The 24,111-nt window shown below is 44.3% G+C and overlaps 1 protein-coding gene across 9 annotated transcripts in view; it reads left to right on the top strand.

Moving 5' to 3' along the window:
* pcnt (pericentrin) overlaps positions 1 to 24,111 on the top strand; it is a 39,478-nt gene that overhangs the window by 13,713 nt on the left and 1,654 nt on the right. For 4 of the 9 annotated variants that reach the window (XM_078796390.1, XM_078796389.1, XM_078796388.1 and 1 more), the window contains 40 exons: positions 48 to 126; positions 507 to 602; positions 690 to 801; positions 882 to 922; positions 1,004 to 1,126; positions 1,201 to 1,420; positions 1,492 to 1,624; positions 2,718 to 3,171; positions 3,254 to 3,439; positions 3,537 to 3,608; positions 4,374 to 4,478; positions 4,644 to 4,796; positions 5,340 to 5,486; positions 7,657 to 7,817; positions 7,892 to 8,309; positions 8,397 to 8,559; positions 9,424 to 9,666; positions 10,079 to 10,311; positions 10,538 to 10,645; positions 10,968 to 10,988; positions 11,307 to 11,543; positions 11,614 to 11,787; positions 11,854 to 12,006; positions 13,454 to 13,633; positions 13,945 to 14,952; positions 16,551 to 16,721; positions 16,827 to 17,007; positions 18,433 to 18,767; positions 18,843 to 18,945; positions 19,020 to 19,192; positions 19,260 to 19,511; positions 20,470 to 20,609; positions 21,138 to 21,267; positions 21,357 to 22,100; positions 22,173 to 22,349; positions 22,566 to 22,781; positions 22,881 to 23,104; positions 23,185 to 23,264; positions 23,342 to 23,465; positions 23,632 to 23,750. In XM_078796390.1, coding sequence (XP_078652516.1) covers positions 48 to 126; positions 507 to 602; positions 690 to 801; positions 882 to 922; positions 1,004 to 1,126; positions 1,201 to 1,420; positions 1,492 to 1,624; positions 2,718 to 3,171; positions 3,254 to 3,439; positions 3,537 to 3,608; positions 4,374 to 4,478; positions 4,644 to 4,796; positions 5,340 to 5,486; positions 7,657 to 7,817; positions 7,892 to 8,309; positions 8,397 to 8,559; positions 9,424 to 9,666; positions 10,079 to 10,311; positions 10,538 to 10,645; positions 10,968 to 10,988; positions 11,307 to 11,543; positions 11,614 to 11,787; positions 11,854 to 12,006; positions 13,454 to 13,633; positions 13,945 to 14,952; positions 16,551 to 16,721; positions 16,827 to 17,007; positions 18,433 to 18,767; positions 18,843 to 18,945; positions 19,020 to 19,192; positions 19,260 to 19,511; positions 20,470 to 20,609; positions 21,138 to 21,267; positions 21,357 to 22,100; positions 22,173 to 22,349; positions 22,566 to 22,781; positions 22,881 to 23,104; positions 23,185 to 23,264; positions 23,342 to 23,465; positions 23,632 to 23,750 — 8,189 coding nt within the window. The remainder of the gene's footprint in view (positions 1 to 47; positions 127 to 506; positions 603 to 689; positions 802 to 881; positions 923 to 1,003; positions 1,127 to 1,200; positions 1,421 to 1,491; positions 1,625 to 2,717; positions 3,172 to 3,253; positions 3,440 to 3,536; positions 3,609 to 4,373; positions 4,479 to 4,643; positions 4,797 to 5,339; positions 5,487 to 7,656; positions 7,818 to 7,891; positions 8,310 to 8,396; positions 8,560 to 9,423; positions 9,667 to 10,078; positions 10,312 to 10,537; positions 10,646 to 10,967; positions 10,989 to 11,306; positions 11,544 to 11,613; positions 11,788 to 11,853; positions 12,007 to 13,453; positions 13,634 to 13,944; positions 14,953 to 16,550; positions 16,722 to 16,826; positions 17,008 to 18,432; positions 18,768 to 18,842; positions 18,946 to 19,019; positions 19,193 to 19,259; positions 19,512 to 20,469; positions 20,610 to 21,137; positions 21,268 to 21,356; positions 22,101 to 22,172; positions 22,350 to 22,565; positions 22,782 to 22,880; positions 23,105 to 23,184; positions 23,265 to 23,341; positions 23,466 to 23,631; positions 23,751 to 24,111) is intronic. The other 5 variants (XM_078796391.1, XM_078796394.1, XM_078796392.1 and 2 more) reach the window with 3 other exon arrangements.

Below are 24,111 nucleotides of genomic sequence, written 5' to 3'. Positions count from 1 at the left end.
TCATATCTGTTTTGTCTATCATGTTTCTCATTGTATATCCCTTTCAGTTTTGCACCACAAAGTCCAGCTGATGAGGAAAAAGTTGGCGAGCAATGTGACACCAGCCTCAAACTGGAGAAACACAAGGTGAAGTATTAAGTTTGAAAACGGTAACAATAGACTAGGGATGATAATTGAATGGTAGATTGTTTCTTGACGCAATTGAAGAAAAATTAAGTGTAATACTTGGCTTCAGCAGGGACGCTGTTGATTCAGTCTCAAGTTTGCTATCTCAAAGAAAATCAATATTTTGGACATCTGCTGTTCATGAAACCTTCTACTTTTCCAAACAGAATTTAGATTTATAACATAAATTTATAGATTTATAACATTTTATTGCTGGTTTCTGTTTCGACAAACGTCAAGGTGCTGACATTGCCTTAATTTTTACATTTTAAAAGTTGCTCGGAAAAGGTATGCTACTCATGTTCAAGTTGATTTAAATATAAATGCCGTGCCACATCCAGGAAGTGCTTGACATTAGTCTACACGCTCACCTGGAAGAGAAGCACACAGTGGAGCTGGCTGAGCTGCAATCGTCCTTTAAGGAAGAACTGCAGCAGGTTAGCAAATTTTTCCCAACATGAAAATAAGACTTTGGTCCCTTTTTCATACTTCTATTGCCGTGTATTTTTGTCACTGCAATGTAGGTGCGTTCTGACCTGACAGACCGCTACTATGGTGAGCTGCAGGAGATGAAAAACCGTCATTCTTTGGAGCAGGAGCAACTTCGGGCCAAGCTATCAGATCGTCACTTGCAAGGTTCCTTTACATGCCTAAAACATACATCATGCATGTACATGTATTATAACAGAATGATTAACCATTCACCTCTCTCACAGAGCTGACTCGCATCCAGTTGGAGGCTGCAAGACAAATCGAGGTGAGAGCGTGAAGCAGTAATGAAAATGCCTGCTGGTTGTACTAGAGATGAGATAATGCAATTGTGGTGTTCTTAAATCAGGCGGAGGTTGAACAGAGGTTATGGTGTCACACTGAGGAGCTGCACACCAAGATGACCCTCATTCATTCCCTGGATAACACAGTAGTCAACATGGACAAACAACACAATGCAGAGCTGCAAAAAGTAAATTTCGTGGACACCAGATGGGTGTTGTGATATCTTGCAGGTTAAAATGTAACAAAATGTCTTTGCTGCAGTTGAAACAGGAGTTTGACAAAGAGCGCGCTCGCCACAAGGATGTACTGATGCAAGAGAGGGAACATGCGCAGGAGGAAATAAGGAGCATAAGAGATGAGCTCCAAGAGAAGCATGAAGCCTTGAGGATTAACCTCATAAGACAGATGGAGGGGGAGAAGGCGCTCTTGGAGGAGAAGAACAAGTTCAACTCCATCCAGCCAGCACTCGACAACAGCCAGAGTACGCTTGTTAATTTATAATCGCCATAGTGTGATATTCAGTCAGATAATTGACTGTGCCTTGCTTTGTAGATCTACAGGCCCTCAAAGCCAAGCATGATGTGGAGCTCCAACGTGAGAAGAACAGCATGGCCAAGGAGATGAAAGAGCTCGCTGTTTTGCTCCAGCAGCAGGCTGAGGAGCGGCTTAAACAAGCCCAAGAGAGGTAAGAGATCTTATAGCGAACTGGCTTGAGGTCATCAACTCACACATACTTAAATGTGAAATAAACAATTCTGCAGCTTGTCATACATACCAAGTTATTTAGTGTAAATATTCTTACTATTTGGACTACATTTGTGAGTGTAAATTTATGTTGCAAGAAGTCCATCCATCCATTTTCTATACCGCTTATCCTCACAAGGGTCGTGGGCATGCTGGAGCCTATCCCAGCCATCTTCGGGCGAGAAGCAGGGTACACCCTGTCGCCAAGTTAGTCGCCAATTAACCTAACATGCATGATTTAATTTTTTTACTTGAATAAAGTAATAATTTTGCCAACTATACCACGGCCATGCACACAAGTGTCCTACACAAGTACCCTCTTTCTCTCTCTAGAAATGTTGTCTTTGTTCTGCTAAAAGTGTGACTTTTTTTAAAGTTTTTTTTGCTGTTATCGCATGATTTAATTCTCTGAAATCTGTGACATTTTCCATGCAATTATGTGTCTCGTCCCACAAAATTGCACATTTTCTTCACATTAAATTCCAACTTTATTCTTGTTAAAGTGCACCTTGTTTTTTGCTGCTCACTGCTTAATTGTCCTGCAATACAGTAGATCCTCACTATTTCAAATTGATTACATTCCAAGACCTTTTTTATATCAAGCCAAAATCAGTATGTGGATCAAAATATCCGCTGTGGCGACCCCGAAATCAGGAAAAGCCGGAAGAATCAAACAAATACGGTATTGTATCAACATCACCTCTTCAAAGCCTTTTTTTAATTTTTGGTGTCTTGTGAGAAAGCGCCCCCTGTTGGATTTACAGCTGCAGCTTTTTTCTTTGCTTCTTTTCTCTTTTTTTCTCCCTGCAGATCGCATCATAAACCCACTTTTTTTTAAAGTTACCATAAGAAAGACAAATTATTTACAATTTAAAGCAGAGAAGAAATCACCGTTCTACTGTGTTGAGTTTTTGTGTCAAATGTATCAATATTTTTATACATGGATTTATTTTTATTGTTTTCAAAATAAATACATTTGGTACACACTTAATATTTTGATATTTAAGTATTTTCATATGTTTTTTTCCCCTCAGATTTGAAGAGGAAAAGGCCATTTTGGAGCAGTGTTTCTCCCAGAAAATTGAAATCTCTCTGGCGGAGCTGAAGAACAAACATCAAACTGAGCTGGAACACGAGAGAGCGGCCCTACTGAGCAAACACTCCCAAGAAATGGACTCCCTTAACGTCAAACACAAAGCACAACTGGACTCTCTCGGTGCCAGTCACAGAGATCAACTCGTAGCTATGAATGGAGAGCTCCAGTCCAAGCACAATGCCCAGCTTGTTGCCTTGGAAGCGGCCCTCAATTCCAAACGCAAGGAAGACCTCCACGGCCTGGAGGCAATGTTCCGAGAAACCAGCCAGGCCCAACTTGAGGCTCAAGAAGCTGAGTTGGCACGGAAACACCAGGAGGAGAAGGATGAAATTGAAAAGAGGATGCTTGCTAATATGGACACCTTGGAGACCACGTACTTGAAGGAAGTACAAGTAAGTTTGCTTTGTGGTGCTATCTCTTTCTAAATGCTTTCTTTGTTGCTGTCGTTTTATTCTGCTGTACGCTTAATCCCAGACGCTGCGTGATGAGATGGTGCGGCTCGAGCAGAGGCACCACCAAGCTCTTACCAGTCAACAAGTGGCGATGGAGTGTCACGTTGCAGAGCAGGAGGCCAACAGAGAGGAGCTGAGGAAGGAGCTCGCTCAGATGCACATGGACAAGTTTAGGGCCATGGCTGCTGAGCTCAGCCTCGTGCACCAGGTTAAAGCACTGTTTAATGTTCGCTTTTAGCACTAAATCAAATCATTATTTCCTCTTGTAAGTTTATTTAGGGGATAATTCTGTTTTTGTTTTAAAGGCTGAACTGTCTGCTGAAAAAGAGTCACTGGATGCTGAACACTGCAAAGCTCTGGGTGAACTTAAGGCACAGGTATCGTTATTACTCTTTCATCATTCAGCTGTCTCACATACTATATATGAATAACATTTCATTGCATTTTATCATACAAATCTTTGCTTACTGACCAGATTCGCTTCAATTGATTGAGGATAGCCCCTTGAGATGCAGCATTTAGTGTTAGTGTGGATCCCATTCAGATTTTGTCCACCTTGATCAATAGATTTCGCACCTCAAATGCATGCCCTCTCCTTTCCTAAATAGCAGGTGGCGCCACTAAAAGGTTCTAATCATGTTTACTGTGATGTCACTGTAACTTCGTAGCACAAAACACACCGCCTGCACAGCAGACGTGTTATCTGTAAAGCTCAAGTTTAGTGGTGGATTTGTAAAGAACTGTGAAACATTTTGACTTGAAAAGACTTTGGGGGAAGGCGGAAAATGCAAGAACAGGACTGGCAACTATTTGTCGCGGTTCTTGGCTAGATGACATCTAATGTGCAGTGAATTTTTATGGATACCGTGGGTGACAAAAAGAGCAAAAAAAAACATGAAAAGCAAAACAAATACAGAAATTCAAATCACGCTTCATTTTCTCACAAGCAAGGCGGAGTCGCTTGTGAGAGCATTTTGTTGGGAGGGGTTATAAGCGATTTTAGTAGCCGTACACTTAAAATAATGGCAACTGAATGTTAACATGCAGACAGAACCAGGTTTGTTTTTAGTCATGATGCCCTTTTCCGTGGTCATCCAGAGTCTGCTTGTCTTACCTTTTTCTTATCCATCTCATCTTCTTAGGTTCTAGAGCTGGAGCAGCAGCACAGCGCTGCCCTTCATGAGCTTACGCAGACGTACACCACTGAGAAAGAACAACTCTCCCAACAGCACCAACTCCAGCTACAGGTGAATGCACACAACTTGTATATACAGTATGTGTGACTGCTAGCCTGTTTAACAGCCCCATAGAGAAAGGATTATACGGTCCCCCGATGTTGTGGTTGATTATTATTCCTTATCTTTTTGTTGTGATGCTATTAAACCAATACATTATACTCTTTTCCATCGTAGGAGCTGAAGAACTTCTCAGCCCGGGAATTGGAGGCATGTCGCAGGGAGCTTGAAGAGGCGTCGTCAAGGCAACGGCAGCATTTCCTGGAGGAGGCGGAGCTCCTCAAAGTCCAATCAGAGGAGAGGCTGCAGGACAGGATTAATCAGATGAAGGTACAAAACAGATTTTTGGAAATTTGCTTGGTACCCTCAAAAGCCTCGAGTAGAGGGTATTTGCCGGCTCTTTTTGTGTTTTGCGTCTATTTTGTCGAGCAGTGTGACTTTGAAACAGCATTATGTAATCTCTGTGGATTATTGAGGACTGTTGTGTGCATTGCTCCTCTAATCTCCAGATGCACCAGTTCATTTGAAGGTTTATGTTTTTTTTGTATTGGACTCTTTCCCAGTGGAGCTTTATTCAAACCCAGTTTCCACATAATCCCGCCATCATATATGAAGGGGCGTTCTTGTCCGTCTGTGTTCTCTGACCACTGTCGACGACTGCATGTGTCTGTGTCCCTACCATCTGAACAGTGGCTAAAGGGGATGGATCTAAGCTTTTTATCCTCTGATGCAGAAGGTTTTTAGGCTGAAGGTCCTTTTTTTTTTCCCCTCTCCCCAGACATTTAGAATTTCACTCATGAGACATGTCCAGAGAACTCTGATGTACCTGATCAACGAAATATACATGGAACAGTTGCATTTCTTTTTTTCAAGGCTGATTTCCAGCAGCAGAAAGAGGCGGAGCTTGAGGGCCTGAGGCGGTCCTTCACATCTGAACACGAAGAGAAGGAGCGCATCTACACAAGCAAAATGAGCCAGCTCACTGCCCAACTGCAGCAACTTGACGCTGTAGTTGCCCAGGTACTACACTTATAATACTTATAATATACTAGACCATACGCATGTGCAGATAACCTGTATACCGACTTACTGCATTTACACACTCAAAACACTTTTCTGCAAATAGTGGAAGTGAATGTGAGTTTTCATGAGTAAAATTTGATATATTTTTTTTTATCTCACAGTAAAAATTTGTTGCATTTCACTACATTTCCTTGATGGACAATTAGTGGAATAATTGATTGTCCTATGTTTTACCACAAAGATTTTTTATTTCAGGGCTGCATGGTGGCTTTGCAGTTAGCATGTTGACCACACAGTCAGTAGATCTGGAAGATGTGAGGAGCTTGTGTTCTCACCAGTACAGTGAGGACAAGTGATGTAGAAGATAAATGGATTAATATATTTGATTTCAAGAATAACCTTTGTTTTGCAATAATTCATTTAACAATTCAATTCTAAATGCTATGCAACATACAGGGGTCTCCTGGGCACTAGACCTGGGATAAGAAATGAATTAATCACACAAACAAAAATGTACTGGATCATTTTGCCGGCCTCAATATATTGCCATGTGCGTGTGTGGCTGTTGTCCTCGTCTCCAGGCACAAAGAGAGTTCACTCTGTGCATTGGTGTCAGCACCTTGCCGCGTTTGTTCCATAGAACTGCATGAGCAAAGTGAGCCCTTTTGCAAGTCATAGTCTTGGTCTCGGTGGGCGGATGTGGGGCGGGTAGCATACATAACGTATTTTGTCTTTTTTTTTTGGTTGTCATCCATCATTTTTCATGGGGTAAGCTGGAGCCTAGCCCCTCTTCAGGCGAGAGGCCTGGTACACCCTGGACTGGTCACCAGCCAATCACAGGGCACATATAGACAAACAACCATTCACACTCACATTCATACCTATGGACAATTTGGAGTGGCCAATTAACCTAGCATGTTTTTGGAATGTGGGAGGAAACCGGAGTACCCGGAGAAAACCCACACATGCTCGGGGAGAACATGCAAACTCCACACAGAGATGACCTAGTGGGGATTCAAACACGGGTCTCCTAGCTGTGTGGCCTGCGCACTAACCACTCGTGCACCGTGCAGTTTCTTGTCATATTTTTTAATTTTCTTAAAAGTAAAGTTAAAATCTTGTCTTGTTCATTCATGTAGACGCGATCTCATGTATCGTCTCTTTGCTTACACTGGCCAAAGGTTAGCCCAAAAATTAGCTTCTTCGCACTCCTTTTGTGGAACCGTTTAATTCAAGACGTACTCCAGGGTAACCAGGCATGCATGTTTTGAAATAAATCAGACTAAACTAAAAAAAAAAAAAAAGGCTCTAATAGTTGGTTGGCTCGCCTTTTAACTTTGTTTATGGCATACATCTGCTGTGGCATTGTTTTCACAAACTTCTCCAATATCAGATATATTTCTGTTCAGAGTTGTATTAATTTTTAGCCAATATTTTGTATTCATGATGGAGAAGTTTCCTGACTGTCGGTACAAGGTTTTTCTTTTTTGCATTCGACAGATTTTAACCTGATTTTAGTAGTTCCATCAATCTCCTGTTTTTGCATACATGATGCAGGCCAATAATTTCACACTTGTTTCCACCCCCTTGAATGTGTCTTATTGTACACTTCTCTTATTTCAGGCTTTAATCGTTCATTACTTTTTACCTAGTTCCAAATGGGTGTTCCTTGTAGTCTGACTCAAATTTACCACAGAACAATTAAATTACTATTAAAATTAAAAGGACTTTGGTAATCCGCATGAAGCCATCGGGTGTTCTACGCCGCAAATGTTAAGTCAGCGCTTCCACTTTGCCGTCGTCATGGCCCCTATCCAGCTTGTCTTGTTTGATAGTAAGATATTAACACACCACCCCCTCCCTTATGGGCTTGACTAAAGAGCGGCTTAAGAGAGGTTGGGAGGGTTCTGTTGCCTGGGCGATGCCATTGTTTGGCCGATGCAGGTGGCTGCATGAGACATTTTTAATGGGGAGCGGGAGCGAGAGCCAAAAGGGAGGGAAGCTATGGTGATAGTTGGGGCAGACAAGGAGACACGCAGGGAAGGAAAGGTAAGGAAAAAGCTTGTGCTGATGTCCTGGATTTGTCAGAATAGTCTTTGGGGTTTTATTCTGATTGTGACATTGGATTTTTTTCAAACTATTCATGTATGATTTTGTCTCTTCTCAGTTGCGAGCGGAGGTTGGCTGTCTGCAGGGAGAGCTAGAGGGGAAGCGTGCAGAGATGGAGTCCCTGGACGCCCACCTCCAAAGACGGGAGCGTGAGAGCCAAGAGGGCGGCAACCTTCTAAAATTGCTCACCGATGACCTGCAGACTGCTAAAGAAGAGAGGTAAGCATTTCTTTTTTGCACTGTAACAGGTGTGTGTGTGCATGTAAACACTCATAGTTGCCCATCTTTCATAGACACAAATTGAACCAGGCCAATGACAAGCTGAAGAAGGTCCTAATGGAGATGCTTCGTAGCACTATTGCGACTGAAGAGCTGATTGGTCAGAAGCTCAGCACCAGACCTAACACGTCTGCACAATCTATCCATCAGAGGAGCTCAACAGGGTGTAAGGAGGCACAAGAACCAGGTGTGTTCACACTTAAGTCTTCAATTGGCCCAACATGTGGACTTGACAGCATATACGCTGTGGGAATTCTCATCACAGATATGACTTCCGAGGACTTAGAGCTGACTGACGCACTCTGTGAGAGTCTCCTGGTTTCGGACACACAGATCAACCCCGGAGGAGAAGAGGCGGCCCTAATCGCCTGCAGCCGACTGCGCCACACAGTGGATGCCCTCCTCGAGCTGCTCAATCGGGCCAACACACAGGTGCTGATGAGCCTATTCATGTAAAAATCACACTCCTTTTTTTCAAAAGTTACTAAGCAAAACCGTATTTTTGTTTCATGGCCACAGCTGGAGCAGACTCATAACATCCACTTATCTCTGGAGGAAAGGTTCCATCAAGGCCAAGAGGACTCTGCTCAACTCGTTGAACAGCACAAGCTCCTGTTGGTGCAGATTGAGCAGGAGGTGAAGTTAAAGAGTCAGCTGGAGCTGGAACTTCACAAGGCTGAAGGTGAGCGATTAAAAACAGTATTTGTTCTGTATTTAAAAAATGCCATATCACATACAGCAAGGTAACTTTTACGAGTGGAACAGGGAGGACACAAATGTTAACAACACTAGCAAAGCTATGTGAGCTAAAGAGCTATCATTAATATTTTAACAGGAACATCATGCATACGTATTATCTGAAGAAAAACACAATGATCATACTTAAAGCTCTGTAGCTGTCTGACTGATACTTTGTAGAGCTCCAGGCTTTATTTTAAGATTTGTAACAAAGCCTGTTTTTAACAGGGGGTAGGGAATGCAAAGCTTATATGAAAGGGTGAATGTATACACGGGCAAGGGGTGGAGAGGAAGGAAGTTGTTTTTCCTTCAAGATGTCATGAAAAGGGGCGGCATGGCCATCGGCCATCTCTGTGTGGAGTTTGCATGTTCTCCCCGTGCATGCGTGGGTTTTCTCCGGGTACTCCGGTTTTCTCCCACATTCCAAAAACATGCTAGGTTTATTGGTGACTCCAAATTGTCCATAGGTATGAATGTGAGTGTGAATGGTTGTTTGTCTATACTATGTGCCCTGTGATTGGCTGGCGACCAGTCCAGGGTGTACCCCGCCTCTCGCCCGAAGACAGCTGGGATAGGCTCCAGCAACCCCCGCGACCCTTGTGAGGAAAAAGCGGTAGAAAATGAATGAATGAATGAATGAATGTGATGAAAAGCCGCATCTTCAAAAGATTCAGATTCAGATTTCAGCCCAAAAGTGGAACAAAGAAAAAGTGAGGGAGATGATGGATAATCGTAAACAGGCTCTTGGGACACTTTTACACAAGTCACAGTCAATTTGTTAACATAGAGATTAACTTGATAAATTCAGGGCTCTTGGAGGGCTACGTGGCTGAAAAGGAAGCTCTTGAGGAGGCCCTGCTGCAGAAGGAGGCACAAGAGGAGAGATTAGTGGAGGAGCTGGAGGACCTCAGGAGGAAGGCGCACCAGATGGAGGGCTTCGGCGCCGAGCTGAACATCATGAGAGCGAAACACCAGGAGCTCAGCGAGGAGCATGCCATGCTCTTACGCCAGAAGGAGCATCTCTCTGCCGACCTCGGGGAGAGGGAAAAAGGTGAGGGGAGGTGGGTGCTGAGCAACGTCTGTGCTTGGCATAAAATGTCACATGATCTCTCCGCCGTACACTTATGTAATGGCTGTGCTCAGATGTGTCTTCTCTCCGTAGGCCATTGGCTCAATTTAGATCCCGTGGATGGTTTATGGGTCAGAGTATGTGTGCAATGAGGAGGTGGGGAGACTGTGTGCTGTGGTCTTTGGTTGCTTTCATAACATTGTCAGTGCGAGTACTCTAGCTTGTTGCAGAGCCTCTTGGAGGGTGGTGGTCTCTATCGCTTTGCTTCATCTGTTCTAAAGTTTTCCCTTGCTTTTTGAAGAGTACAGTATGTGTAACTGTATGTGATTAAACCAGCATCTTCGGTGTACTCCCTTGCTAGTATATTGAGTTATGTTTTTTTTCCTTCCCAAAGCTCTGCTGGCAGAGACGGAGCGTTTGACCCAAGACAGGCTGGACTTGCAGCGGCAGGCCGAGAAGGACCACGGCTCTCTGTCTCAGCGCCTCAGGAACCTGGAGAGAGAGCTAGAGGAACAGGAGACCAAGGGCCTGGAGATAGAGCTGCACCACAAGGCCCACACTGAAGACCTCAGCCAGCAAGTGCAAGCGCTGGAGAAACAGCTCAAACACAATCGGCAGTTTATTGAGGTGATTTTTACACATTTGGCTTTGGCTTTCAATGAGGTTCCTATTGGGGGGATATACAGTATGTCTGTTTGAATGTTCTGATCTCCTGTTTCAATGCCAGTGTCATATGAAGCAGAATAGTGTTGCCATAACGGAATTCTGCGCTTACATTGTGAAAATTCCGATTGCTAATTAAATAAAATGATTTTCATGTGAGTACATTTACACTTTGATCCAATGCAAACAGGAGCAAGCTGTTGAGCGTGAGCATGAAAGAGATGAATTCCAGCAGGAGATTCGACAGCTGGAGAGTCAGCTCAGGCAGACGGCTGGAGGAGATGTCAAAGTGCACAGGGTGAGAGGCTCTTTATTTACCAATTTTTTTTTTATTACAATTAAAAATTATTTTTTATTACAATTTCATTTGTATTTTATTTCAACCATTTTTATTTATTTATTTACATCTGTACAAGACTACTTTTAATTGCTAGATCAACAAAATTGCAGCAAGGAGTGCATGCATGTCTGCATTAAATGTGTTTTCTGTAGGTTTGTGTGCGAGTTGGCAGTAAAGAACCGTTAACTGAATGCATATGGGTGCTTGTAGAGGTTGAAGTGTTGCACTGAGCTTGACCTTTTGATATGTGTTTATCCCTGTGCTGAATGGATTGCTGTAGTTTGAGGACTTGGTTCTGCAGGTATGGATTTTGTGGCATACTTCTGAATCTTGTGCATGTTTTGCAATTTTTTTCTCCATGCCGTCTTCCGTAGATTTTGATTAGCAGTGCTTATGTCATCATGCCCTTTTCATCAGTCATGTGCATGCTTCATTTGCTCATCTTCCTTGCCTAATTGCTCCTCCACCTCCATGTCGCTACTCCCTGGAATGGCTTCACTTCATTATTGTCTTCTCGAAGCTGCTGATCCGGAATGGCTTCTGTTTTAGTCACAAATCACGTAGTTGGCAAAACTCTGTCATGTCGCCCTCTCTTGAAACCCCACTACTGTGTTCCTAGGTGGAGAATCTACAAGCCATTATCAAAGACAAGATGGAGGACCACGCCTCCTCAGTGGCGGCCAATCAGCAAGCACAGCGAGAACTTGTTGAGCGCAACGAGGAGATAGACAAGCTAGCCGGGCGGATCCGAGAGCTGGAGCAAGCACTGCTCAATAGCACTGAGTGCAACGTATCCGTCGGTCAGCTTGAACAAGAGCTCCACCGGGCAAAGCTGAGGGAAGAGGAGCTCACACAAGTAAGAGCTAATTGGTATTTTTACTGTGGGTGGAATTTGTAATGTTTGCATGCATCCACCTTCTTGACAGGATAAGCAGGCACTAGAGCAGCAGCAGTTGTCCAACAGGCTTCAAATATCAGCGTTGCAGTCCAAACTGGATGAGACGAGACACTGTTATCACGATAACACACGTGAACCCACCCAAGAGCTTAGGGATGCTCTGGACACGGCACAGCAAAGCCTACAGAGCAAAGAACAGGAGGTTGGGTACATTTTGTCCACTCATACTGTACATGATGTCTAAGGCTAATGTGTGTTTTATCTGAAGGTGGAACTCTTACTGAGCCAACTGGACAATGTGCAGAGAGACTTGAGTATTAAGGAAGTCGAGTTGAAACACCTGACGCTACAGTTGGAGCGTCTCATCAGTGAGAATGCTGCCCATGTTCATGAGCTTCAGGAGGAGATTGAGGCCCTCAAGGTATGTGAACACATACAGTATCTCAACCGTATGGTACAACCGTCACATTTTAGCAAACATCCAAGGTATCTGAGGTGGAAGTTGGATATTCAATAGTTGAAATGTATGGTTCCCTCAATGAACCGCAGCACTCATGCAGACCCGGACCATGACTATGCTCGACTCTATACAAGGTAGTTATGGTTGCCAAGGAGCACCCCCGCGATCCTCGTGAGGATAAGCAGTAGAAAGTGAATGAATCAACACAATGCGGATGTGTTTTTAAAGGTTTTTCACATATTGACAAAGTTTGTTTCTTTCGGCTTATGGAGTCACCACAGCAGATCTTTTCAATCCACATACTGATTTTTGGGTTCAATTCCACCCTCGGCCAGCTTTGTGTGGAGTTTGCATGTTCTCCCCGTGCATGCATGGGTTTTCTCCAGGTACTCCGGTTTCCTCCCACATTCCAAAAACATGCTAGGTTAATTGGCCACTCCAAATTGTCCATAGGTATGAATGTGAGTGTGAATGGTTGTTTGTCTATATGTGGCCTGTGTTTGGCTGGCCACCAGTCCAGGGTGTACCCCGCCTCTCGCCCGAAGACAGCTGGGATAGGCTCCAGCACCCCCCGCAACCCTCGTTAGGAAAAAGCGGTAGAAAATGAATGAATGAATTAGACTAAATCATCTTATTTCTTTTAGAAATAAACCACTAATGTCAACTCATGATAATACAATAATGATAATAATGCAATATTTGCTTGAATACAGTGTCACCTTTCACTCTATAAAGTTGTAGAATTTCCGTATATATGTTTTTTTCTCACAGACAATTGTGCTTTGCATAGTACTGTACTGTGCATAGTTTTTTCCCAGATGGGAAAAATTGGGTCGGGTGTTTGAGGTGGGCAAATTATTTTGGTTGCCACAACTTTTGAACACATTGGGCATATTGTTGTCCTTGTTGATGGGCTCACCTTGCTCGTTTGGTCTGAATATTCCAACATGGGTGGGGGGTGGGGGGGGGGGGGATTTGTTTTGTAAGCATCTTTTCCCCATCCTAATTTCTCCTGCGTTGCATTGCATTGCTCTTCACAAGACTGCACTCCTCTGCTGCTTGTATGCTAGTGGCTAGCGACTATATGACTGACATGAGCTGACTCGTATGATGCTTAGGAAAAAGCATCGACTGTAGGTGCTGAACCAATGCAGGGTGAACCTTCTTCTTGAGGCAAGAGATGAGGAAAACAGACATGGATATACTTGTACTGCATGGAGACCAGCTAAATTTACTTAATTTTAATTTGTTTGAATACTTTATCGCGGGACATTTTTTCCCCCCTCACGTCACGTTTTTAAATTTTGCAGGATCTTGTGACACCCCTATTGAATAGTCTGAGGTATATACAAGTTTACTTGTACTGTATGTGTTATTCTATACAACTTTACATTTTAACCTTTTCTAGGACAAGGTGTGCACTCTTACCATACTGGTGGAGGAAAAAGAGGCACAAAGAAAGATGGAAGACCTTGTGGAGGAAAGCCTCCCGTCCGCTTTACTGGAGGAGAAAAACCAGGAGATTGACCACCTCAGCAATGAGATCCAAAGGCTGGAACAGGAGCTGGAGAACACCATGGACAACAAGGTCATACATGCACACAAAGTAAACACTAACTTTCCAGTTAAGTGTATTGGTACACATTTAGTGTACGCTGTAAAGGACCCAACCTACATGCCCCAAGTCCAGGTCATTGATATGCGAGTAGAAAAGCTCTGACAGGCGGTGTTTGGCACCACCGGTGTTCCATGTATACATCTCTAAATCCCAGAATATCTTATGACCTGATGAAAAATACAGACCCACTTGTGATCAGGACTTGTTTGAAGCTTAGTTTTAGTGCTTGGGACGGTAGTGGTGAAACACAAATTGTCTGTGTTTGGTTGTTCTGTCAAAAGGAGTTGGAGGCTGACCTTCACGATTTGAGCTCGCAAGTGGAGCATCTTCAGTCGGAAATCACACGGTTGCGTCAGGACAAACGAGAAGAGGAGGAGCGCCTTCATGAGGTCATCAGCACACTACAGGCAGAGCTCTCTACACTCGGTGCCAACGTGCACGAAGTCAGTGACTCTCAGGATGGCGACAGCATCAATCCCTCGCCCGCACCCAGCCCGGAACCTCGCCACTTCGCCCTCCAGGAGTCCGAGAGGCGAGGCAAGCCCAACAGCCTGAAGCAAGAGCTCAGTCTGACCTCCTCTCAGTCAGTTCGATCACGCCTCAAAGTCCTTCAGAGTCAGCTGGAGATGCTGGCGGTGGAGAAAGAGAGCTTGGAGCGTTTGCTGCACACCCAGGAAGAGGAGTACAGAGGACACGGGGAGGAGTTGGGGCGGAGGCTCTCAGCTGAGAGGGAGAAGGCCGATGAGCTCAAAGCGCTTCTCACTCTGAAAGAGGCTGAGCTTGTAGAACTCAAAGCTCAACTAGAAGACGCAAAGGAAGAGCAAAAAATATCTGAGGATGAGAGGAACAATTTCAGACTACACGTCCAGCAGGTGCAAGAAGAGAAAGTGCACCTCAGCGCGCTGGTTACTGAACTTCAAGAGAAGGAACAAAACACAGTCAAAGAGGTTGAAGTTTTAAAAACAAAAGGGCAAGAGTCAAAAAGTGAAATAACGGCGCTCCGAGAAAGCAACCTCATGCTGGACGCACAAGTCCAGAGGCTACAAGCCAAGATCTTGGACAGGGCAGAAGCTCTTGCCAAGGAGAGGGAAAGGACGGAAACACTTGTGACCGTGAAGGCTGAGCTGTCAGCCGAACGTGAAGTGCTCAGGAGGAGGGAGGAGCATCTCCAGGAGGAAGTTGAAAAGTTGAGACAGGAAGTTGCTTCCCTGCTGGGCCACATTGATGACCTGACGATGCAGCTCCAGGAGAGGGAATCGAGTCAAGAAGATGCTCAAAAGGACTTTTTGGTAAGTCTTTTTCCCATAAGGTGAGCCTTGAAAGCTGTTAAAATTTAGAGACAGTCGAGTACTACTTGGCTGCCACCAGCAGAGGTGCTGTTGGTTTCAGTCTCTGGGGCTTTGCCAGCTGTGGACAGTTGACTGACAGCAGGGGTCTCAAACTCAATTTACTTGGGGGCCACTAGAGCTAGGGTCTGGGCAAGGCTGGGCCGCATCAGGTTTTCCAAAAAAAAACAAACGCATTTATTAAAAACAGAAAAAAATTTTAAACTTCGCTTTGGTTTCAATTTTCTACCAGAAAAGCTCTGATAAAACATTCCACTGTTCTCAAATATCTTTTTATTTTTCTACACAAAATAAGATGAAAAATAAATAAACAAATCAAGAATAAAGAAAATCAATCATTAATAAATAAATATAATAATAATAATAATAAAACGGCAAATAATAAAAACCTAAGAAACCACATATAGTTGGTGGGTAGACAAATTATTTTTTTCAGATTAAAATGAACAAAGCATTATTAGAGCCCTTTATTTACAACATATTGCGCAACTGCAGGGTCTTGAGACACATGCTAACTCGCAAACTAGAGAGCTAGCGACCTAAACGGTAGCCTTCAAGTTATTTCCTTTAAACTTAAATAGCCAAAAACTTACCACTTCCACACGGATAGGGAGGATAACTATTAACAATTATTTAACCTTTAACATGAACATTAATCAAACGTAATAATTTTTTCTGGGTACATGATACCATACAGCATCCATATCAAACTTGCGCGGGACGCACTAACATTAAACTTTCATATCAAGGCGGGGGCCTCAAACTTGTGTCCTGCGGGCCACATTTGGCCCGCGTGTGTGAGACCCCTGACTTACAGTATGTCTTGGGCAGCATTGTGTACAGCACTGGCATTGAATCAGGAGTTCAGAACATTCTGAGAGCTTTTTAACATTTAATGATAATAATATAAATATGAATTGATTCTTCATTTATCCCATTGTCAACATTTTGCTTTTAATACCAATAGTTGAATGTTTTGGGTTGGTTTTTTTTATCCTTGCAAAAGCGTTCAATAAAACTATGGTAATGGAACTGACAAAGCACTTAGACAGGAAATGCCAAGCTACCCCCAAACCAGTTCAGTACAGCTGTGCAAGCTGCAAGACCACATCTGGTTCAAGTTAGAGCGGAAGACGCGTCACAGCAGCGGCACTGCAGAGACTGCAGAACGTTGCTCTCGCAGGGGAAGTGACACTAAAATGAGGAAGCGGATAGCTGTTTGATATTTGGGATTAGCTCTTGTTTGTAATATGTTTGCTGATGTTTCTCTGGGAATTTTGGTGGAATGGAAGCTGTGGATTATGTTGGACTGCTTTGTGTCTTTGTGGTCTGGAGCACTTTGTTCAGCACTGGAGAAAATCTAGCTTTGGTCATGTTGCGCTACATACAAGGCAATACTTTAGATTTGTGTCATTGATAAACGGTATGTATATAGAAGTGGTTAGAAGTATGGAAGAAAAGGAGAAGTTAATCTTGTTTTTATGGTCAGAGTCACTATGCTGTTTCTGCTTATGCTCTATTGAGACACTTCATGTTAACAGACTAATGCAGAGGAGACGCTGGCTAAAGCGGATGCTGCCTTAAGACTGAGAGAGACCGAGCTGGCTAGACTGGGGGTGGAGCATCAGGCCCTGAGAGCAGAGTTGACCGTAGTCAAACAAGACCTGAACAGCAGTACCCAAAGAGCTGAAAAACTACATGAGGAACTACAGGTGACAACTAAAGAATATCATGCCGCATACAACCTGCATCAGGAAGCAATTATGGATGTATTCATGTCATTGTATTCATACAACGCTGTCTTGTGATATTTTCAGAGTAAAGAAAGGGCTCTAGCCAATTTGGAGAATGACAACCACCTCTTGAAAGTAGAGCTTCTACATCTGCAGGACCTGGCCCTGCAGGAGGAGACACGAGACCATCAGCAAGGACTGCAAATCGGACAACACAGTCGCCAGCTAGACACGCTTACTCACCACAAGGGATGTTCACCCAGGGGTGAGTCTTCACAAATTATCACATACTACAGTGTTAATTGGCCCTGTACCCTAGAAACCGCCCATGAATGATACGGGAAAAGGCCGAAATGATACCAGGCCAGTGATACTGATAAACTATAGAGTTTAACCATGTCAGTATCAGCCCCCGTAGCTGTCCAATCAGAGCGCGCTGCTCTGGTATCATGCCCGTGAAACAACCAATCAGAGAACAGCGCACAAGGGTTTGTTTTGCTGCCGTCTGTGCTCTGTCAACGTGTCAGCGGTTGACACTCCCGGCGAAAGACAAATAGGGAAAATAGCAAACAGGATATTAGAAATGGAATGTTTTATCACCATTAATGAGGAGGACACTCTTGAAATGATCGAAAAAACTAAAAATGCAAATACAAGTCGGAAAACCAAGGGCGACTGCAACTGCAAGAACGAACGAAGACTGGTAGAAAGTATTCCCCCGCCTGAGTTAGACAAATACGTGTCTATGTTTATTGTAATGTCGTTGCCGACGCTATGGAAAGGACACGACTGTGATTGCTAACAAGCTTTTATTACACAACAATACTGGCTACTGTCGGCCGTAACCACGCCGTTGCAACCACCGCCAACAACGCAACAGTGCTTCCTCAACACGACATGCCCCCACCCCTGGTGCATTCACAGTCACGCGGAACAGTCAGACACTCAAGAGCACAACATGTCAACATGAACACGTCAGGGTCGCTACATTATTTTATCAATCAGAAAAGAAAATGGGGATGAATACGAGCCTGATTCTCTCAAATCAAAATTCAACTCTCTGGCACGTTACATGATGGAAAAACGAAAGTACGTGATAATAATCTCATGATTAAATAGTATGTGATAATAAGATCATCACATGGTTTGTCTGGTATCAGGCCCAGTATCATGCCCCCGCGTGCTAGAATCTGACATTTGGGGGCATGATACCAGACAAACCATGTGATAACCTCTAAGTACAATAAAATAAGCTAACTGCTGTAAGTAAGACGAAATAAAACTATGACATTTTGGGCCCCTTTACATGTGACGGAAGTGTTGTGGACACAAAAGTGAGCCAGACCTTTAACTGTAATACAAATATGAAAATAAACTAAATTAGAAACTAGACTAAATAAAACAAAAATATAATAAAATTACTCATTCTTGGATGTGTAGCAGGGACCATCTTTTTGAAAGCAAGCCAGCATCCAGCTGTTTTGACACTGTTTATAAAAGTATAAAAATTTAGAGTTAACCACTAAGACTAAATAAAACTAAAGTAAAAAAAAAAAAATACTATCCCAAGTGACAAATGACAGACGCAAAAGATGCATCATGCTTTCTGACATAACTGTCATACAAATGTAAAAACAAGTTAAGTGCTCTACAAAAAGACTAACCACTAATCCTTTCGAGTCAATTTCAGATATTTCACAGAGAACTTTCAAGGATGCTGTGAGCCTCTACCATGACAAGTCGTCTCTGAGCTCTCCGGAGGTGCTTCGTCATCTGGAACGCTCTGAAGACTTACTCCAAGAAGAGTTCCACGCTTCGGTTCTGTGCTCTCATGTGTCGGAGTTGAGCGCACTCACTACCACAGACCTGGAACACCTGCGGGGTAACAAGTCACCTGAGGTCACTATGGAGCCGCCTCTCTCCAGGACAATCACCCCTGACCCGGCTACGCAGAGCACCCACTCCCCTCGGTCTCTGTCTGTCTCTGATAACTTCTCCATGGTGGACTCGGTCAGTGCAGACAATGTATGTGCTCAGGAAAGCACCACACCCACCTCTGCATGAAGCACCTTCACTATACCGTTGTTTGGTTCTTTATAGGTGTGTAATTTGGAAGGACTCGACCTAACGGCGCCACCATCACCACTTGGCTCCACCTCCTCCATATCTGCACCAGAGTGGGCCAGTGACGGCTACGGCAGCAGTGAGTAGCAGCAAAGCTAGAACACTTGTGATGCTGTTTTGTTCTTCATTAAAAGTGATGTTTTTGCGGTCCAGATGTGAGCTCTGAACTGGGTGCCAGGCTGAGAGTGGAGCTAGACCAGACCGAGAGGCTGGACGCTCAGTTTGTGGAGTATCTGCGCTGTAGAGGCATGAACCCCACTGCGAACACTGACAGTGCTGCAGGCAGCATGAGTTACAGTGATGACCTGCTGTCTCCAGAGCTTCAGGTAGATTTACTATACACATTAGCTGATGCTTAGAACACTCCCTAACCTCTGTATCTTATATCTTCAGGCGCTGTTGAGGAAAGTGTACCAGGAAAGCTGCAGAATACTCACCCTGTCCCACCGACGTGCCCCGCAATGCGTCCAGGAATTAAACGCAATCTCACAGCTTCGTGAGGACGAGTGCCCCACTTTACTGAACCAGGGGGACAAGTCCTCCTCAGATCCCCCCATGAGCTGGCAGCAGGAGAAGAGGGCACTGCAGGAGACGGTGGTCGCACTGCGGGAGCTGCTCTGTAGGATGGCGCAGAGACGCACACACGTGAGTTGTTGGGGTTTGGACAAAGCACATTTACACACAAAACAATACAATGCCAGAACTGTAAGAAGATAATGATAATTTGGAGGTATGAATGGCACGTCACACCTATTCATGTTATACTATGTATACAGTATTGTGGTGTATTCCCTGAGTGACGTCAATTGTATAAAAATGGAAAACAATTGGCACCTAACACTCAGTGCACCTGAACAGCTCAAAGTGTGAGGAGACCGCAGCAGGAAAAATACAGCGCAGCAGGTTTTTTCCTCTAAGCTCTGTGTGCATCATATCAACAAATAAGTCTTAATAATTATTTTGTGCATTAAGATTTAATTTATATTCGCATTCCAATTAATCCCTACATGCCCCCCAGCAGTGCAAACCTGTCACAGAGAGTGGAGATTCACTCAAATTAGGCTTTATTGTTGTTTTTATGTATTTTTATATTTTAGATACTATTAAGAAGGGCATAGTGGTTCTTTTAGAGTTGGGACATCATGGACAGATTCCAGTCAGATAATGGACACTTGATACTCAACAAGCAGGATCACTGCTGTCAGTGCTGTACTTGTAAATCACAGTAAACACACACACTCTGATTCAGTGGTGTTCTACAACTCTGCAAATGAAAAGGTTGTTTATGCAGTATATTTCCAATCATAGCTATCAGCTCTTCTATAGCTTTGTCTCGATAATAATTGCACATTTCAACCCTGCACATTTACATTTAAGCTCTGATTGTGCAAGTCCTGATAATACATAATGTACATAGGAGGCTGTTTATTTTGATTCCACTTTAGTTTATGTAATTTAAAAAAATCTTGTGGCTGCTGTAGCAACATAATGTCCTGCAAAACTTCAATGTTTGTATCTATTCTGTTGGATTATACAGTTTTGGTATTTAATGTTGTGCCTTGTGATTGCAATACAAGGTAATGTCTTTTTTTTTCTTGCCCAGGCTGACTCCAGAAGCGATGGTGACAGAGAGCAGCTCCAGACTGAATCCCAAACCAGAGCAGAGCTGCTAGAGAGCCAGAAACTGCTCAAATGTGCACACGAGACTCAGCAGGAGCAAAAGAACAAAATACTGTCGCTCAGGTATCCTCACCTACTCACTCACACACGCAGTCCGATTTCATAAAGCACAGTATTGCATGACATGGAGTTACTGTAAATGCTCCAATTAAGCCTCAAAATGGCATTAGCAGCATGTGAAGCAGCTTTATCTACCCCTCAACTCAGCAGTTGCTGTGAGTATCATGCGTGTTATGCTTGCTTGTATTGGTGTTCAGCTATTATGAGCAGGTTTTCACCGGAACCCGCTTTATGTCGATGTCCCTCGGACCGGATGAGTCACATCGACACAAGCGGTTGTCGAAATAACCAAAACCAATAATAGCTTGTTAATTGCTTGCACATTTACCACTGACTTTGGCCAGCAACATTAAGCGAATGGGTGTTTTTTATTTTTTCTATCTATTTTTATTTCGATTATTCTGTTCTTGGTAACTTTCATTTAGAGCCTCGTGTTTGGGTTTCCAGATTTTAATAACAGCTGTGTTCCGTATACTGTACTATACAAGCAATATTTTCTTGGTATCATGTGCCTCTTCATTCATCCTGCAGGTTGACTATAGAAGAGTGTGAGGAGGCATTGAGCCAAGAGCAGACTCGAGTCCAGGATCTTAAGCAGCAGTTGGAGCAGGAACGAGCTCTCTGTGTGCGGCAAGAGAGAGAAGTGGAGCACAAGTTAGAGGTATGTAATACCATGTAATGCATGGGGGAAGAAAACCATGTCACAGTTTATCATATTATCCAAAGGTGACGCTCCACTTCTTCCTCCAGGTTATGCGAATGTCTTCTGAACAGCAGAGGTCAGAGTTGATGGCCCTCACTGGCCAGGTGGAGCAGGAAAGGGTTGCATGTAGCAACCTGAGACGAGAGCTCCAGATAGAACAGTCCCGCAGCGTTCTACTGGAGAACCGTCTGGACGATTCCCAGAAGAAACTTGAAGACGAATGCCAGCACTCTGCCGAGCAACACAAGCTTCACATGCAGGACAAGGCGCATGTTGAGCGCATGTTAATGGAATCAGAGTCCTGTCTGACCGATGTCCGCTCAAAGCTGGCTGACGCCCACCGGATGCTGGATGAAGAGCGAGACCGCTGCTCCAAACAGTTGGACATCAGCCGCAGGCATGAAGAAGATGCGGCTAGGGGTGAGAAGTTCATATCCGACCTGCGCTTCCAGCTGGGGCAGGAGCGAAGGCAAGTGGAGGAGATGGCAGGCATGGTGGAAAAGCTGAGGGCGGAGCTTCTGCAGAGCAGGAGGCAATGGGAACAAGACAAGAGTAGGGAGGAGGCCGCCACCCGGCATCTCTTAGCTGCGGAGGCCTTGACGGAGCAGAAAAAGGAGGTCAGTCGCGCTTTGGATGCAGAGCGAGAACGGTCGAGGCGCCAGGCGGATGAGCTTGCCGAGCTGAAGGACAAGGAGCGGCACAAAGAGGAGGCATGGGAGAGGGAGAGAAAGAAGATCTGGCAGGAGCAGATGGATCGGGAGAGACGACAGGAAAGGACCAACAACAAACTGGTAAGATCAGCACAGCTTTTCAACAATGCAGAAAAGATCAACTCAAATATGCTTTGGTTTGGATGACTGCAGCGCGACTTGGAGTTGTTGAGGCAGCAGGACAGGCAGCGCTTGGACGAGCTGCAGGGCACTCTGGTGGAGCTCCAAAGGGAGGAAAAGGAGATGGCTGCTCAGCGGATGTCTGGACTAAGTGGCGAATGCCACCAGACTGACAACGCCAATGTTGGGGGCACCCGACAAAGCCAGCAGGTACACAAGAACTTGCTATAGTATAAACACAATAATGTATTTTATTTTATATGATTGTAACAAAATAATGACATGCACATAAAATATATATTTGAAATGAACTGGCCTTGCTTAACACAGGCATCTTTACACATATATTAAATAATGACTGCCTCTCTACAAATCTCACCACTAAATGCATGAATGGTGTCAATGTTTTTTTTCACCTCACCATAGGGCCCATCCATTGCACCGTCCAGGCTACTGGAGAGGACAATGAGCGAGAACTCTGAGCTAACGCACCGCGTGACATCGCTCATTCAGGAGAGAACTGCCCTCAAGCACAAACTCTCCTACATGGAGCATCAGCTGCGCCGCGCCGAGAACGAACTCACCAATGTCGCCACAGAGAGCGAAAACATACCCATTAGTGACATGGCCCACCACAACAAGGTCAGCCGCGGGCGCGCTGTGACACACAAAGAGTGAATGTGTTGATATATTGTTCATATTGTTGATTTTGATAGTTGATATTGTTCATTTTCCATCCAGGTGCAGCGTTTGTACGAGCGCTACCTGCGTGCTGAGAGCTTCCGGAAAGCTCTGGTGTATCAGAAACGTTACCTGCTGCTCCTGCTGGGAGGATTCCAGGACTGTGAGCAGGCCACTTTGTGCCTGATCGCCAACATGGGGGCACGGCCCTCACCCTTGCCTTCATTACGAAGACCCGTTGGAAGATTTAGGGCTGCGGTGCGAGTGGTCATCGCTATCTCGAGGTGTGGATAAAACAGGACAGATTTTAAAGGAAGAATATAAGAGTGTGATCAGACTTGTAAAAGTGACATGTTCTCTCCAGAATGAAGTTTTTGACCAGGAAATTCCAGAAAGCCATCAGAAGATTATCTGTGTGGGGTACTGTTAATGGACATGCCTCAGGTTAGCTTTTTAAGCATATATGGTTTTTCCTTGTGTATGGGTGTCAATAGAGTTTCACTCCTTTGTGTTTAATACAGGCTCAAAAGTAGAGGTTTTACGTCAAAAGCAGCAGCCACGCTTGAATTCAGACTCGCCACCAAACAGAGATCCGGTGTCTGCTCTTGTACCACCCAGCAGATCACCTTTCAGGCTGTGCAACAGGTTGGCCTTCTCCTTTTAAAAAGACACACAACATAACTAAGGGCACACTCGCACTCGGCTAACTGTACAATGCCTCGAGGGGGGGTGCTAGTTCATGGCCAAGTGTAAGTACACTCTTAGTGTACAAATGTTAACTGATTTAATCTCTTTCCTCTTTCTTCCACAGGTCCTACTCCAGCTCAACCCTAACCTCGGGCGCAACGTCTCAGGATCCAGAAAGATCCCTAACTGAATACATCCATAACTTGGAGAAAGTTCAGCAGCGGTTGGTGGGCTCCAAGCAAGGTGAGCGTTTGGGTAAAGGCAGACGGCACTGGTGAATTCAAACAATGGAATAAGGAAGTCGTGCAAGGGCAACGCAAGGTGTCTCTCTTTGGTTTAGAGTTGGGTGGACAAGCCTTAACACGCAATCACTTTCGGAGATGATTATGCTTAAGCTTGTTTACATCAGACTACACAGTATATGGGTGGCATTCCCTGAAAGTCTGCAGTGCAACTGCCGGGGTCAAATGTAGTGAGTGCAACTCGACCTCCAATTTGTTCACATTTCAACATAATTTTGGCCCCATGGGACAAGGTAATCCAACTGTCATACAAATCTGGCCAATGAATGACAATGAGTTTAGTTTAAAACCTGGAAACCAGT

This window comes from Doryrhamphus excisus, linkage group LG14 (genome assembly GCF_037039965.1).
Source record: "Doryrhamphus excisus strain RoL-2023G ecotype Guam linkage group LG14, RoL_Dexc_Guam_v1.1, whole genome shotgun sequence".
NCBI lineage: Eukaryota > Metazoa > Chordata > Actinopteri > Syngnathiformes > Syngnathidae > Doryrhamphus > Doryrhamphus excisus.
The sequence above is the reverse complement of the archived record's forward strand: the minus strand, read 5'-3'. Positions and strand labels throughout refer to the sequence as shown.